The 17,533-nt window shown below is 45.1% G+C and overlaps 1 protein-coding gene across 1 annotated transcript; it reads right to left on the bottom strand.

Annotated features, from left to right (window-relative positions):
• Positions 1 to 3,889: 3,889 nt before the first annotated feature.
• On the bottom strand, positions 3,890 to 14,828 carry cmc2 (C-x(9)-C motif containing 2). The gene is made up of 4 exons (XM_038806262.1): positions 14,756 to 14,828; positions 10,578 to 10,736; positions 5,188 to 5,259; positions 3,890 to 4,474 (listed from the first exon to the last, which is right to left on the bottom strand). The coding sequence occupies exons 2-4, from the start codon at positions 10,656 to 10,658 to the stop codon at positions 4,400 to 4,402; spliced, it is 228 nt and encodes a 75-aa protein (XP_038662190.1). The 5' UTR covers positions 10,659 to 10,736; positions 14,756 to 14,828; the 3' UTR covers positions 3,890 to 4,399.
• Between the last annotated feature and the right edge of the window lie 2,705 nt (positions 14,829 to 17,533).

Below are 17,533 nucleotides of genomic sequence, written 5' to 3' on the forward strand. Positions count from 1 at the left end.
AACTCCCTGGTTTCTGAGACTTCGGTTCTTTTGGAAAATCTGCTTTCCACAGTTCTCTCTCCTGCGCCCAGCTCCTCCTGGCATCATCTTTCAACTGAACTAAATCTGTTCTATTTCTCCGCGTGTCTGTGGGCCTCCTGTTGTTAGGCACCAGCACGGTTTTTCTGCTCTGTTTTAACTTCCCTAAACCGCTTCAAGGGTCGTAAAACCTCATTAGAAATGCAGGATATACAAACCACAGACGTGCAGGTTTCCCCTTAACACAAATACAGAAATCCAAATTGAACTTAAAAAACTAAAACTTAAAAGCAATTACATATTTGTAACACCCACAAATAAAAATACTATCTCGATTTCCTAACAGTAGTGCTGCTGCTGATGCAGCTGACTGAATCCTGAAGGACGTATTTGCCAGATCAGGCCAGCAGTCAGTGGTGTGAGAACCAATACGGGGGAAAAATTAACTTGATCAGGTCCCCAACAATCTATCTGTCGCAAATGCATCTGCCGATGAAAGCATCATCAGGAATGATAACGTAGACAATCAAATTCTGTTCCCATCGGCTGATCGTACAAGGACTAAGGGCACAAATTTATGGTTTTGGCAAAATTTTAAGAGGGACGTGAGGAAGAACTTGTTTACCCAATGAGTGGTAATTTGAGGATAGTGGAAGCTGAGACAATGAAAGATTTCAAATAGAAATTGGATGGCCTTTTGAGGGTAATAAACAGAGTGCAATGCGGATAGAGCAGGGAAAAGGAACCGAGTGCATTGCTCTGCAGAGAGCCAGCATGGACTCGATGGACCGAATGGTATTCTTCTGTGCTGTAATGACTATGAGTCTAGGGAATCGAAGTAGGAATGATGACAAAGTACCACACAGTCATAAGTGGGCAAACCACCACCACTCTCCACCCCCCCACCGAGAACTTGCCAACTCCCTTCACAAACATCTCAACTTGGGTTGGCCTCTGCATACAAAGTAGATCAGGACAATGTCCCCATTGCTGCCCGATCCAGATGCCCATTCGTAAACTCGACAGTGCGTTCACTGAACTTGTTTTCCGTGGTCCCTGCAAGAACACTGAACATCCATGTTTTTAGCTGGGAAGAGGTAGATGTGGGGAAAAGAATTTGCGAAGGAACCTATGGTACGGTATTGCGCAGTAAACCCACGATTTCTTCAAACAAAATTGAGGCCCTTAAGAAGGTTCGAACGGAGGATGTGCGGCTGCTGGAGAAGACGGAGCACTGCCTTCAGTCTGAAAAGACAGATGACAGTCTGTTCTTCATTGATACAGGAGACGTAAAGAATGTCCGGCTCCAAAAATAAAGGAAAATTGAAACCTCTGCAAACTGACCTAATTCTACAGGTGTTGAATGACCTGAGAAATACCTTCCTGAACAATGTGCAGCGTGTGCAAACTTCACAATTCACATGGGTTTTTAAAAAATAAAGCAAGCTGAGACTTTATTCTATTTTGATTCTTTTTTTATTATTAATAAAACTTCAAAACATTTGATTCAGGCCAATCTCTGCCAAGCCTAGTTTCGGTCCTTGGGCCTGCTTGAGCTATCGGGTGTCAGTCGTAGGAACGCTAATTGGCATCAATCGCCTTGGCTTTGCTAGGAGGGGGAAAATAGCCGTAATTCCCACTAGTCAACGACCTTAATCAAGTGATGTAACATTACAGTTGCAGCAATGAATCGGGTAATCCTGTCTAGATTGCCATAACCGGTAACCAAACCCGTTAAAGACTAAAGTCGGGTGAAAGAATGCAACATTTTCATCCAAATCAAAAGCAGAAAATGCTGGATAACCTCAGCAGGTCTGACAGCGTCTATGGAGAGAGAACGGAGCTAACGTTTGGAGTCTGGACGACTCTTTGTGAAAGCTGGAGAGAACGGGAAATAAGGTCAGATTTAGGCGGTAATGGAGAGGGGGGGGGGTGGCGTGGGAGGGGTGGCGTGGAGCGGAGGGGCTGGATAGGGGGCCAGCAACAGGTGGAGATTGACAAAGATGTCATAGAATTTACAGTGCAGAAGGAGGCTATTCGGCCCATCAAGTCTGCACCGGCCCTTGGAAAGAGTATTCTATCCAAGCCCACACACTTCCGCTCTATGCCTGTAACCCAGTAACTCCACCCAACCTTATTGAACACTTAAGGGCAATTTATCATGGCCAATCCACCGAACCTGCACTTCTCTGGACTGTGGGAGGAAACCAGAGCACCCAGAGGAAACCCACGCAGACACAGGGAGAACGTGCAGACTCCGCACAAACAGTGACCCGAGAGGGGAATCGAACCTGGGACCCTGGGGCTGTGAAGCAACTGTGCAACCCACTGTGCTACCGGGCATATTCCTCATGCAAATAAAAGTTCATTCACAGTAACTAGCTCCACTGTCTGCTGCTTGCCTGATCGCAACAATAGCACGCTTGAGGCTCAATGTTAAATGGGCAGTTACGAGGGGGTGCCCCTTCATTTTCGAAAGTTTGATTTTTCAGCTTTCACCTGATTGGACATTTGGCGATTTGCACGGAGGACAGAGAAAACTACATAAAAACGCAAGACCACGTATCTGAGCGAAGGCGAGACGCCAATAAATAGAGAGAGAGAGAGAGAGCGAGAGAGCGAGAGAGGCATTTCCGATAATCCAGACAGCCACTGAAACACGTAACTGTCTCAAAGAAAGCATCAAAAATGTAAAGTTCTGGGAATTGAAACAATATTTGCCACAAACAGGTCCACCCAAAACTTCTGGGAAATACACAAGGGGTGAAGTATTTCAAGGGAAGGCGGGCCTGCCAGTGGAGAAGATTGCAAGGGATGCAGGCAGTATCAAGAACACCAGCTTCCTCTGTTGAAGACTCTCTGGAATAAAAGCTTCATCCAGTTCAAGAAGCCAACTGCAGAAGCCTACCAGCGAACCAAGATCTTGCAATAATTGCAACATGGAATCCCCAAAATCCCCACCGTGCAGAAGTCTTTATTGTGATCAAATGGGGGAGGTTGAATAAATGGGAGCCAGTTCCCCCCCTCTCTCAGCTCACACCCTTCCTAAATAGAGCAAGTATCCTCCACCAGAAACTCATCCTGTGTGGCTCACACTTTCCAAAAAAAACCTGAACTACCATTTTAGCTGCCAGAGCCAAAAAGGGGTTCATGGTGAAGATGCATCATAAAATTGTTACGGTTCAAAAAGGGAGCCATTCGGCCCACCGTGTCTGCACAGGCTCACGAGCTTTATGACTCCGTGCCATTCCCCTGCCCTTTACCCCCTACCCCTGCACATTGCCTTCCAATGTCCTCTTCAATGCCTCGATTGAACCAGCCTCCCACCACACTTCCAGGGCAGCGCATTCCAGACTCGACCCACGCGTCTTGTGGAAAGGTTTTTTTCCCTCCTCACATCACATTTGCAAATCACTTTAAACCCGTGCCCCCTCATTCTCGAACCTTTCGCGAGTGGGGAATTATTGAGGCGGAGGTTCCGTTGAATGCAAGAAAAGAAATAAGCTGCAAACTAAATACAGAAGATTGGAGGATTTGATAAGTTCTCGGGGCAATTAGGAATGGGCAAGAAATTCTGGCCTTTGCCACTGACAAGGACAATTGCGGGGGGGGGGGGGGGGGGGGGTGGTGTTGGAAGTGATCTTACTATTGGAAATCTATTATCACTGCTCATTCTCCCTTACTGTTCAGACAGGAGTTCATTTGAGAATTAAAATTAACTATGAGATGATTTTTGTTAAGCAGGGGCAGTAAGGGACAGAAATTAGACAGTTTTTGGATACAACCTTCAGGGACTGAATGGCCACTTGCTGTTCCTACAATCTCCATACTGTGGTGTAAATATTGCACTGGTCTAGTTTGCAAAATAGATTTTTGTTTAAAATAAAAAATAAAAGGCGAATTTTATTCTTGTTGAAATCTCCAAAACTGTTCCCTTTTAAAACTGTCAAATCTTCAGCCAACCATGATGATCACCATCAGCGCAGAGTTACTCAAATTTCAGTATCAAATTTCAAGATCTCAATTCCACTGCAACACACTGAATGGCCAGCAGGTGTCGGTATAAGAATGCTCCATGACCAAGCTGTGGTTCAGTCTGGTTTCCAGAACCCACTTCTGGCTTAAGAGAACACATTCCATCGGAGCAGAACAAAACATGCAGGGGTTTAAAACATCACGGGTTTGGTAACAATCCATTTAACAGATGGCAAACCAGAGTATAAATATTGAACATTAGAAAATATTCACCCATGAAGAAATGCAAAGAGCAAAAAAAAAAAAACTGGCATCGAGTTTTGTAAATGTCCAGACTGCCTCAGCCAGGTTTGAGAGATAGGCTCACAGCCCCGGTGAGTCTGGGTGCACTGCCTGGTAGAGGAGGTTACTCGGATGAAGAATTCAATCGGCGTTGCATCCTGTCTGCGTGTTCCCTGCTTTTAGCTCTCTTAGTTTTCAACTGTTGGACAAGGGGGGAAACAAGAGCAAACTTTAGGAGGTTTAAACAGGGTAAACGGGATGGATCCAGTAACCGAGATACTCATGCAGGGGTGGTGGCGTAGTCACTGGACTAATAATTCAGAGACCCGGGGAAAATCCATCTGATTTGCTGCAAGGGAAATTGTCAGCCAGTTCTTACCTGGTCTGGCCTACATGTGACTCTTTATCCAAATGGCCCAGCAAACCACTCAGTTCAAGGGCCAGTTTAAAAAGGGACCTCGTAGCGGTCAGAAATCAGTCCGAACTCCACTGCATCTATTGCTGTTTGGAGCTCGCCACCTCCTCCACTCGTTTCCTGCAGTATGGGACGCCCCAATGGATGCGGCTGAACAACAGCGCTCTGCGAGACGGCAGGGCAGACAAAACAACAGATACGCCCACCGTATAATATAGGCAAACAAAAGTATGTTTCCTGGGGTGTAACCTGTTTTGATATAGGTTTGTAATAAAGTACATAAATGTATAGGCAAACAAGCAAAGTTGCAGTTTGCAGGTGCTGTCAAGAGAGGGAGCTTTCCATCTACAGACCATGGGGCAAGGCAGAAGCAGGAATAACATTTCTTTCCAGGGGTGCCTGAAAGAGGGCTACTGTGTTGGAAGGGGGGGGGGGAAACCAAAGTGGTGCCAACAACAACCAAACAGCAAAACCTACAACTTTTAAGACCACCTTACCTCCATTTCTAAGCAACGTCTCATCTCTCGATCAAGATCATTACATTTTCCCAGAAACTTCAGGAACGTGTGCTGTTGACAAAGTGAGAAGATACGCAGCCAGTTACAGCATTGGTCACACTAGCAAGCGGTGACAAGCAAATTAACTTTTCCGGATTACTGCAGTCAATGCCACCACATGACCTGTCACAGGATATTGACAATGTTAAAAATGGGGCTCAAAATCTAAGTGGATGCTTTTGAACGAGATCTGTAGAATCCCTGCAGTGCAGAAGGAGGCCGTTCGGCCCATCGAGTCTGCACCGACCCTCCGAAAGAGCGCCCTACCCAGGCCCGCTGCCCCTCTCTATCCCCATATTCACACGCATTGATCATGGCCAATCCACCTAACCTGCACATTCCTTTGGACTGTGGGAGGCTCCGGGTCACTGTCCGTGTGGAGTTTGCACATTCTCCCCATGTCTGTGTGGGTCTCACTCCTACAACCCAAGATGATGTGCAGGGCAGCTGGATTGGTCATGCTAAGTTGCCCCTCCATTCGAAAAAAAAATTGGATACTCTAAAATTTATATTTTAAGAAACGAAATAAGAGTATAATGCAGGGAAGGGCAAAGTTATTCACTTTGATTGTAAGAATTGAAAAGCTGCATTTCTTTCTAAGAAGGTGGGAAATTTAAGATTTTTAGAGACTCGAGCATGCTCATACGAGAAGTGCAGAAAGCTAGCATGCATCTGGCAGCACAGTGGTTAGCACTGTTCCTCAGTGCCAGGACCCTGGTTTAATTCCCAGCTTGGGTCACTGTCTGTGAGGAGTCTCCCAGTGTCTGCGTGGGTTTCCTCTGGGTGCTCCGGTTTCCTCCAACAAATCCCGAAAGACATGCTTGTTAGGTGAATTGGACGTTCTGAATTCTCCCTCAGTGTACCCGAACAGGCGCCGGAATGTGGTGACTTGGGGATTTTCACAGCAACTTCATTGCAGTGTAAACGTAAGCCTACTTATGACACTAATAAAGATTATTATTAAGTACAGCCAGCAATTAGGAAGGCAAATGGCATATTGGCCTTTACTGCAAGGGGGTTTGGGAGGACAGTAATTAAGAAGTCTTGCTGCAAATGTAGAGAGTTTTGGTGATATCGCATCTGGGATACTACGTGCCGTTTTAGTCTCCACATTGCATGGGAGGTGATAGAAAAGGGAGATGGCGGCACAGTGGTATCGTCACCGGACTAGTTAACCAGAGACCCAGAGTAATGCTCTGGGGACCCAGGTTCAAATCCCGCCACGGCAGATGGTGAAATTTCAATTCAATAAAAATATGGAAGTCTAATAATGACCATGAAACCTTTGCCGATTGTCATAAAACCCATCTGGTTCACTAACATCCTTTAGAGAAGGAAATCTGTCCTACATGCGACTCCACACCCACAGCAATGTGGGTGACTCTTAACTGCCTCCTCAAGGGCAATTACGGATGGGCAATAAATGCTGGCACAGCCAATGGCGCCCATGTCTCAAGAACGAATTAAAAAAGCAAAAGTTCACCGTATAGGTCCCTGGGTCGAGGGGTTTGTGCTCCGATAAGAGGCTGAGCAACCCGGGTCCCTATTCTCTGGGGTATAGAGAGGTGATTTCATCGAAACATCCAAGATTCTCAAGGGGCTCGACAGGGTACACGCTGGGAGATTGTTTCCATTTCCCGCTGGTCAGAAAATCTAAAACACGGGGTCAGTGTCGGAGGACTGCGAGGAGGAGAAAAGTTTTCATTTTTTTAAAAAAGGTTGTGGATCTTTGGAATTCTCCCCCCCCCCAGCTGGTCATGGATACTCCATTGCTGAATGAGAGCACCCGGGTGTGCTATAAACAACCGTCTGAACAAGAGCGAGACAACTGAATCAAACTCCACCACCTATGTGCCGGTCCAACGCTAGGGACTTCCAGATCTCATGATGCTGTCCCCGTTACTTCTCTCTGATCACCGCAGGGCTCGTGTGTGTGTGTGTGGGAGGGAAAAGAGGGTTGGTTTCCTCTAGGTTGACACGGAGGACAGGACATCTTTTAACGTGGATATGCCATTGCACATCAGCAGAGACATGGTCTTCGACAGGCTTTAGGTTCAGTTCCAGTGGAGACAGAACCATAGTGGTGATCTCAATGGAGCGGTAATCTAGAGGCCCAGGCTAAATCTTCTGAGGACACAAATTCAAATCCCACCATGTCAGCTGATTAATACTTTGAAAATTAGAAGCTAGTCCTAGTAATGGCACATGTATCTATCACTGATGATTGGAAAACCGTATCTGGTTCACCAATACCCTTTTAGGGTAAGGGATCTGCTATCCTTACCCAGTCTGGTCTACATGTGACGACAGACCCACTGCAATTTCTTTTTCTTTTTCACTGCACCTTCACAACTCCGCTCCTTGTTACCCTTTGGGGAATAGTGAGAGAAGAAGTGGTGGAAGGATCCCCCAGCTGATTATCAACATGTTCCAAATGCTCTTTCACCCTCAACAATATGTTTGACTCTTAAATGCCCCTCGGAGATGGCCTAACAAGCTACTCATTTGTACCAACTATCTCCACATGTCAAATGGAGTGAAGTGGTTCAAGAAGGCAGTTCACCACCACCTTCTCAAAGACAATAAATGCTAGACTTGCCAATGGCACCCACATCTTAAAAAGAAGTAAAATTCTGAACAGGACCTCAACTGTCACAGGATGTCTTTTTAAGCAGAGATATGATGTCTCTAAAATAAAAACAAAAATAACCAGCAGAGTAAAAATATAAAATCAATTTGGCCAAGTGTCTTTTCAGCACACCGCTGATATAACATCGCTGAAACAAAAAGACATTTCGCCTGCAACAGTAAAGGAACAATAATTTATACAGCATGAGAAGAGTGCTGATTAGTTGGCGAGTGGGCTCAGATTGGTAACGGCGTTGTCACAGTGAATGCGGCAGAGGACAATTAACTGTTGACCGCCAAGTTTTTTTTTGTTTCAAGTTCAAGCCAGGCATGTCGATCAATTGGGGATCAAACCAGGGAATGGCTGCTCCCCAAGGTGTAATGGAAAGGCAAGGTCTCTCAAATGTTTGAGCAACAGGTGAAGCTGGCCATTTCACACTGTTACAATGCAACGCAAGTGGTATTTCTCCGCTAACAGTATGCCACCGCCAAGCCAAAAGACATTCTGCCCATCATACAATTGTGTAATGCGGTGTATGAATTTCAGTGCCAGTGTGATGTATGTAGGTATGTGCAACGTACGTCCCAAAGACTGGCAGATCGCATCCAAAGACTGGAAGATCGCATCAAACAGTGCAGCCCTTTGGCTGCTCGCAACGGGTAAACTATAGACCGTTCCCAACCAGCCCATGCTTGTAAAAACTCAAGTTTCCAACATGGTGCTAAGAATTACACTGAAAACCAATTTAAAATTGTCAGGCTCACAGCTGGTAGCCACATGTACTTGAAGGTCCTGAAGATTTCTGCTGCTCTTGCACCCGCAATGGTCAGCAGAAGCTTTAATTTCTCTGCATCCGCCACGCCATCGAGGTCAGACGCTATCAGGTAGATCTCGAATCTCTGCCTGAATGCACGCCAGTTTGCACTGAGATTGTCATGGTACCTGAGCTGCTATGGAACCGGAATCTCGAACATCTTGCCTGGGTGCTGTTGCTGGCAGTCACGGATTTGTTGAGTTGAACTATAGGGATTCAACAGGTCAGTTACCTAACTGGTACCATGTTGTGTTATGCTTCTTCACGTAGCATAAGCTGCTTCCTTGATGTATACTCCGACAAAGGAAGGTTCAGACTTGGAGATAGGTTGAACACATTTATTGAACAGTTAACAATTCACCTACATGGGTTCAACTCTACTGCTGATCTTACTATAGTAACTCAATCTAACTAACCAGTCTGCTCCAATCCATGCGGTGGGTGCGATACTCTGATCTGCCCCCGTCTCTCCGAGTGTCGCCCATGGAAAGAGAAAGAGCATGTGTGCCATGTCCTTTTATATGGGTAGCCCCCTTGTGGTAGTGTCACGTCTGGGTGTGTCTTTACTGCCCATTGGTCGTGTCCTATCTTACTGACCTATTGGTTGAACGTCTGTGTGTCATGATGTCTCTGGTGCTCCCTCTAGTGTTTACCTAGTTGCAGTGTACCTACATTAACCCTTTGTGTATTTACAGTGATGCATATCACCACACTGGAAGCCGCATGTATACACAGACAGTGCCCTGCCCTTTGTAGACAGAAGGAGATGTCCACATATTACACCTTTTACAAATGAATATAAGCTTGGGAAACAGCCATTCCCTGGCTCATCACCAATGGCAATGCCTTGGCCAATCAGTCGATAAGCCTGGTTTGAATTTGAAACAAAAAGCTTGGTGGTCAATAGTTAATTGTTCTCTGCTGCATTCACCATGCCAATCAGAGTCCACTTGCCAACTAATTGGCACACATTTCACACAGAATAAATTGTTGTTTCATCTTGCAAGCCTCTGTTTTCAGCAATACTCGAATTCTGCACACCAAACAACTATTTATTAACACAATAAATAAAATAATCGAGCACAAAAAAAAAACATTTATTTTTATTCCTGTTACAATTATACGCTGGCTAAGGATAGTTGACAGGTTACAAGATGGGAAATGATGATTTAAGCATTTGTTGACCCAATGATTTATTGGTCTAGGGAGGTATAAAGGAATCGCTTTAGCAGAAATCATCCAGTGTAAAAGCACACAGCCTGCTCTGTGGGAACAGGGAAATAAAACACAAGAGGCACAGAAAGATAGAGGGAGTCTGTGCAGCACAGTGGTTAGCACTTCTGCCTCACAGCGCCAGGGACACGGGTTCAATACCGGCCTTGTGTGACTGTCCGTGTGGCGTTTGTACGCTATCCCTAAAATACAACCACTGTACCAATAAGGATAAATCACTTTGAATCAATCAATTTGGAACTGGAGAACAAGGAGCTAAAGGGTTAATTGACGCCCGGGATCCCGATTTTCTAACACTGTTGCCCATGGAAGTCCAGGGTCAGGCTGCAGTTTCAGTACACGGTCATTTCTGAATCAGCCAACAACAACACAATCGTTTCCCAAGGAACCAATGTCTCGTGAATAAATCAACTGTGCTACTTTACTTCACTTGGTCAAGCAAAAGATGTCTGTCCAATTATCCCAACGTTACACTGCAAGTGCCACCACACAGAACGTCTGTGTGATCACTAGAAAAACTAAATTAGCAACAGTAAAATGCCTGGAATTAACTTTCCCAAAAAAAAGGGAATCAGCAATGGTGCCAAGGAATTCACTAAAATACACAAAACAACATTTCAGAAAGGAAAGTGCTCCATTTTAATTCATACTTACTTCTCGATGACACTGTTGGAGACGCTCAATGATAATGTTGCATTCCTTCGAATGCAAATGCGGAGATAGGTCCGGGTGCATGTTTGGTTATGATTTATTCTTTGCCAACTCGGAAGTCGATCCTTAATACAGACACCCAGGATTTTTAAAAAATCGACTCTGAAAGTCAGATTTATATGTACAGGTCAGCGCACACTTCCATAATCACTAACTTCTACATTATCAGCAAAACGCCTCCTATTTACACCAACTCAAGCAAATACTACTAGGTGAGGCAAGACTGGATGGTGACTGAATGAATTTCAGTTGTTCTTAATGAAAATAAATCATCCCACACAGAGTATTCTCCGCTGGTTTCAACTTTGGGCAGTTATTATAATGTTTGATATTTTTAATTTCTTACACTTCCTGTCAAGCTTCAAGGTGTTTCTCCAGCTTGTTGTGGGCCATGTCACAAGGAGTCTGCCAGTAGCATAATTATTTAGATAGAGAATTATAGAATAGTCTCAGCACAGAAGAAGGAGGCCACACTTCGTGCAACCATTAATTCCAAATGAGAATTTTGAATTTATACGGCATCTTTCACAACCTTCGGATGCCAAAATGCACTCGACAGCCAAAGAACTACTTCTGTAACACGGCCATCGACAGTACTGTAGTAAATGGAGCAGTTAAGCTATCACACAGCAACGTGATGCTGAGCTGGTAACCTGTTTTAGTGCAGCTGATATAGAGACAGGGATAGGCAGGGACTCCTCTGCTCTTTGAAATAGTGTTGTTGGACCTTAGACATCGACCTGAAAAGAGAAGACGACAAAGGCCTCGGTTTAAGGTTACCTCAAAAGGAACGACGCCCCTGGCACAGCAGCACACCCTGGGTAGGGGAGCTGGGAGTCTCCGCTTAGATCACGGGCAAAGGGTATCACTCATTTCATCAACACAACATTAGGTGAAATTGGCTGAATCAGTTCACAAGGCAGAGAAATTTTAAACACAAGTTACCCCAATTTCTGCAAACTATAAAGCTAATATAAAAACCAGTTCGAAATAATGAGGATGGCCAGTTTCCACTAATTGTGTCCCATCAAGGAGTCTCTTCACATGGAGGTCAGAACAACCACTAGACATTGAAAGGTTTTTCATTTAAACAAAAGTACAACAATATTACCAGGTGTATACCTAGAAAATATAACACGCACTGAACCAATTTCAAGGTTTGAAAGTCAGGTTACTCACAGGTGACCGATCGATTTGACACTTATCACAGAAAAAATTGAATAAGCCCATTTTGCTAAAGCTACAACACTAGCATCTGTCAGACAACATAGAAAATTACCCAGGTGAACATAGAACATAGAGTGTAGAAGGAGGCCATTCGGCCCATCGAGTCTGCACAGACCCACTTAAACCCTCACTTTCACCCTATCCCTGTAACCCAATAACCCCTCTTAACCTTTTTTGATCACTAAGGGCAATTTATCATGACCAATCCACCTAACCTGCACGTCTTTGGACTGTGGGAGGAAACCGGAGCACCCGGGAGGAAACCCACGCAGACACGGGGAGGGGGAAACGTGCAGCCTCCGCGCAGACAGTGACACAGCGGAGAATCGAACCTGGGACCCTGGCGCTGTGAAGCTACAGTGCTGCCCAGATGCGTGTCCTGCTAAAATAAAAATAGAACAAATCCAATCCAGCCAATATTATTGCCCGATCAGTCTCCTGGAAGTCATCATCAAAATAACACAGTCATTGACAACGTTTTAGACCAAATACGGTCAAAGGAGCTGAATTGCAGAGACAAGAGTGTAACTATTCTGGACATAAAGGAGACATTTTAATCTTTGTCACAAGTAGGCTTATATTAACACTGAAATTAAGTTGCTGTGAAAATCCCCTAGTCGTTATGCTCCGGCACCTGTTCGGGTACACAGAGGGAGAATTCAGAATGTCCAATTCACCTTACAGCACGTCTTTCGGGACTTGTGGGAGGAAACCGGAGCACCCGGAGGAAACCCACGCAGACACGGGGAGAACGTGCAGACTCCGCACAGACAGTGACCCAGCGGGGAATCGAACTTGGGGCACTGGCGCTGTGAATCAACAGTGCTACCCACTGTGCTACCGTGCTGCCCTACCTTTGACCAAGTGTGGCATTTAGGAGCCCTAGCAAAGTCAATGGTAAACAGGACGAAAGCTTTCCATTGGTCGGTGTCATACCAAGCACAAAGGGGATGGTTGAGTTTGTTGGAAGTCAATCATCTCAGTTCCAGGGCATCACTGCAGAGTTTATGAATCATCTTGAGCTGCTCAACGACCTCCCTTCATCAGACAGGTCATAAGTGGGGATTAAGCAGTGCTGATTGATTAGTTTTCAGCACCATTGGTAACTCCTCAGATACTGGAGCAGTCATGCTCGCATGCAGCAAGATCTGGGCAACATTGAAGCTTGGGCTGATAAATGGCAAGGATCATTCACATAACACAAGTGCCAGGCAATGACCATCTCCAAACATTTTCCTTCGACATTCAATGGCATTACTGTCACTGAATTTCCTGTGATCAATATCCTGAAAGGGGGGGGGGGGGGGGGGGTAAAATTGACCAGGAACTGAAATGGAACAGCCACGTAAATAATATTGTAGATACAAGAGCAGGTCAGAGGCTGGGGATTCTGTGGAGTGGAACCTCACCTTCTGATGCCCCAAAGCCTGTCCAGCATCTACACGTCGCAAGTGATGAAATACTCTGCACTTGCCTGGGTGCGCACTCCCAATACGCAAAACGTTTGGCACTTGATCGGCACCCTATCCACCACTTTAAATACTCACTCTGTCCACCATGCCCCAATTCATAGCAGCAGCTGCGTGTACCATCCACAACGGTGATGGGCAGCCTAGACGAGTGAGTGGGCCGCATGAGTGGCCTGCCTTCATCTCAGTGGGCCACAAGATTGAAATCAGGGCCGTTGACTAACCATGACCTCATGAATAAGATTCAAAAATGTCATAAAAAAACTTATGGAAAATGTTTAATTATTCATATAATAGCAGAACCATCAACTTCAAATGGTCAAAGCAAAATAAATATTTACACTTTGGACACAGAGGGAGCGCAAGGCTCTCACAGTCTACGTTGTGGGCAATCGGCAGGCATCTCACTTGTTCTTGCTTTATGCCCGAATCACTTCAGACACACCAGTAGGAAAAAGAATTACAGACGGAAATCAGCAGAATGCAGCAACCCCACGTGTGGGCAAGTCAACAAAATGCCGCATGGGTTGCTCTCAGAAACCAGGTGGGCTGCATGTGGACCCCAGGTCGCAGGTGGACCCTGGGCCGCAGGTTGCCCATCACTGACCGACAAGATGATTTGCAATAACTCACCAAGACTACTTGGACTGTCAAATCCACAAGCTCTACCACAGTGGAGGACAAGGGCAGCAGATGCATGGGAACGCTACCACCTCCAAACTCCCTTCTAAGTCACACACCATTCTGACTTGGAAACATATCGCCGTTCCTTCATGGCCACCGGGACAAAAATCCTGGAGCTCCCTCCCCAACAGCACTGTGGGTGCACCCATGCCATATGAGCTGCAACAGTTCAAGGCAGCAGCTCACCACCACCTTCTCAAGGGCACGTGCGGATGGGTAAATATACAAACTGTCTGTCATTCTACTACACCAACTGATTGCATTGGTTCATAGAAATTTACAATTATGCATACATGGGTTTATTAAATATTAACCATAAGGTTCACTACATCAAAGCAGCATAATTTACACCCAATATCCTGATTACACTCAAAAAGCAGAAACACACTCCCAAGCCTTGAACTGAAATGTATTTGGAGCCATACAACCCCATGACCTTCGGACTCAAGGGGGAATGAGTGCTGGCACAGAAGCACAGCTAAATGCAGTTGTTGTGGTCACATAAGCAAATGGGGCACGGCAAAGAGATAAATTAGCAGTGAATTGTTGCATAAAGTCTTCCTGGGACAGTGGACAGAGCTCAGGCAGGTCACACAGGAAGAAATACATTCATTCCTGCTCTCACACCCACAACTCCTGCTGCCTTGGAACTTCGGCGTTTAATTTTATTTCCAACTGCTAGTCAGTTTGACAAGTTTATTTATGACTCCCAGATTTCAATGCCCCCTATACAGAACTCACCTTCTGCTTTCAGGTATCACAGAGCCTTGTGTAACCGCATGGCAGGAAGTAACAATTTGTTTGTGATTGACAGGTGAACGGACCATTCAGATAGTCCCATTCCAACGCCTGTCAAATATAAACCTCCAATAGGGAGGGGAGGAAGGGGCGGGTGTGTCCGGACTCAACCAATCAGAGAATAAGGGAGGCGGGGGCTGTAGAGCAGGAACTGGCAGCTGTCAATGGGCAAGGGAGGGTTTAAAGGGACAGGCACATCAAACACAAAAAAATGAGTTCTGAGTGAACATTTGTATCATCTGTGGCTATCCATTAGGGATGATCAATCAGCTATAATATTGAATGGGAAAGCAGAGTGGAGTATGGCTCAATCTATCTCCAATTTCTTAAATCAATAACTCCTGAATTGGAATCAATTAAATGATAAAAACACAAACAATGAACTGCAAAAATATATAAAGCAGGTTTCTTGTATACACAACGCACTCCAGACCTTACACTGTGCAACGGTCATGAGTACCCAGGGGCATAGACGCACAATCATCTTACAGGACGGAAGGCTGCCACCAGAGTCCTTCTGTAATAATAATCTTTATTAGTGTCACAAGTAGGCTTACATTAACACTGCAATGAAGTTACTGTGAAAATCCCCGAGTCGCCACACTCCGTACACAGAGTGGGAATTCAGAATATCCAATTCACCTAACAAGCCGTCTTTCAGGACTTGTGGGAGGAAACCAGAGCACCTGGAGGAAACCCACGCAGACACGGGGAGAACACGGGGAATCGAACCTGGAAACCTGGCACTATGAAGCAACAGTGCTAACCATGATTCAAAGTCAAGTTTTATTAAATTATTCTCGTTCTATAAAGTACCTTGGGATGATTTGCTACATTAAAAGTGCTATATGTACAAACTGACCCCCCGTGTTTCCTCATTTGCAACAGTGAATACACTTCAAAAAGTATTCAATTGGCTATAAATGAAACTGAGATGTTGAGAGGTTGTGAAGGAGCTGTATAAATTATAGTATAACTTATTTTGTATATAGTATTAAATTAAATGCTTCAACCTGACTGGATTTTCAAGTGAGGTAACCAGTTAATTGTTTTATTTTCCGTCTATTAAGAAAAAAAATAACTTTTTTCCCCTTTCGCTATTCCTTGGTGCCCAACACCACTCTGGGCTCTGCTGTCCAAAAACTTCTAGACCCAAAATAAAAACAAAAATGCTGGCAATATCCAGGTCAGGCAGCATCTGTGGAGGATGTATAGGGTTGCCAACTGTGAGAAAATGTACGCCTGGAGGTTTTCTCGCATCAGTTGCTCACACGCTCCAGCCATTACTGGGCCAATACATCCACCCTTGTGAAGCACTGCCTTCCTACTCCAATTGGAAAGCAAAAAGACTCATTACCCAATCGGATGACGCTTAACTGTCAGCAAAACAGCCATTTACCCCCCTATTTTCAATATTTTTATATCTGGTGAAGCAAAATGTACAAAGCTAATTTTTAAAAAAATAATAGCTTTTAATGCCCCCGATGATTTTCACTAGGATTGCACACAGCAGTGGCCTGGAGATTGATCTTTAATTCCTGGAATTAAAAACAAAAAATGCTGAAAACTCTCAGCAGGTCTGTCACCATCTGTGGAGAGAGAAACAACGTCAATGTTTCGGATCCAGTAGTACTCTTGTTCAGAAGGTATTCTAATGAAGAGTCACATTGTACTGGAAGCTTTGACTCTGTTTCCCTTGCCACAGATGGTGCCAGGACCGCTGAGCTTTTCCAGCATATTTCTGTTTGTATTTCAGATTTCCAGCATGCACACAGTATTATAAAAGCAAATTACTGCAGGTGCAGGAATCTGAAACAAAAGCAGAAAATACTGGACAATCTCAGCAGGTCTGACAGCATCTGTGGAGAAGGGAGCTCACATTTTTCTTTGTCAAAGTTTTTTTTCTTTTTTTATGTAAATTTAGAGTACCCAGTTAATTTTTTCCAATTAAGGGGCAAGTTAGCGTGGCCAATCAACCTACCCTACACATATTTTGGGTTGTGGGGGCGAAATTCACGCCAACACGGGGAGAATGTGCAATCTCCACACGGACAGTGACCCAGAGCCGGGATCGAACCTGGGACCTCATAGAATTTACAGTGCAGAAGGAGGCCATTCGGCCCATCGAGTCTGCACCGGTTCTTGGAAAGAGCACCCTACCCAAGCCCACACCCCCACCCTATCCCCATAACCCAAACCCCACCCAACTCTCAGGGCAATTTTGGACACTAAGGGCAATTTAGCTTGGCCAATCCACCTAACCTGCACATTTTTGGACTGTGGGAGGAAACCAGAGCACCCGGAGGAAACCCATGCATACATGGGGAGGTGTAGACTCCGCGCAGACAGTGACCCAAGCCGGGAATCGAACCTGGGACCCTGGAGCTGTGAAGCAATTGTGCTAACCACTATGCTACCGTGCTGCCCTTTCTTTGTCAAAATTGACCATATGTAGAAACATACATTGAAAATAGGAGCAGGACTAGATCATTCGGCCTTTTGAGCCTGCTCATGGTTGATCATCAAGTTCAATACCCTGATCCCGTCTTCACCTAGATCACATAGGTGAATTGAAATCTCCTTCAGTGTCCCAAAACAGACGCTGGAGTGCGGCGACTCGGGGATTTTCATCGTACCTTCATTGCAGCGTTAATGTAAGCCTAGTTGTGACACTAATAAAGATTATTATTACTGTATCCCTTCAACCCCAAGGGCGATATC

Source organism: Scyliorhinus canicula, chromosome 9 (genome assembly GCF_902713615.1).
Source record: "Scyliorhinus canicula chromosome 9, sScyCan1.1, whole genome shotgun sequence".
Taxonomy (NCBI): Eukaryota; Metazoa; Chordata; class Chondrichthyes; order Carcharhiniformes; family Scyliorhinidae; genus Scyliorhinus; species Scyliorhinus canicula.

What these genes read in the sequence shown, in the direction of transcription:
- cmc2 (XM_038806262.1), bottom strand. Translation starts at nt 10,658, where the DNA reads ATGCACCCGGACCTATCTCCGCATTTGCATTCGAAGGAATGCAACATT. An exon ending in TCCAACAGTGTCATCGAGAA is followed by an intron (nt 5,260 to 10,577) that starts GTAAGTATGAAT and finishes CTTTGTCAACAG; the next exon opens with CACACGTTCCTGAAGTTTCT. An exon ending in GACGTTGCTTAGAAATGGAG is followed by an intron (nt 4,475 to 5,187) that starts GTAAGGTGGTCT and finishes CTTGTCCAACAG; the next exon opens with TTGAAAACTAAGAGAGCTAA.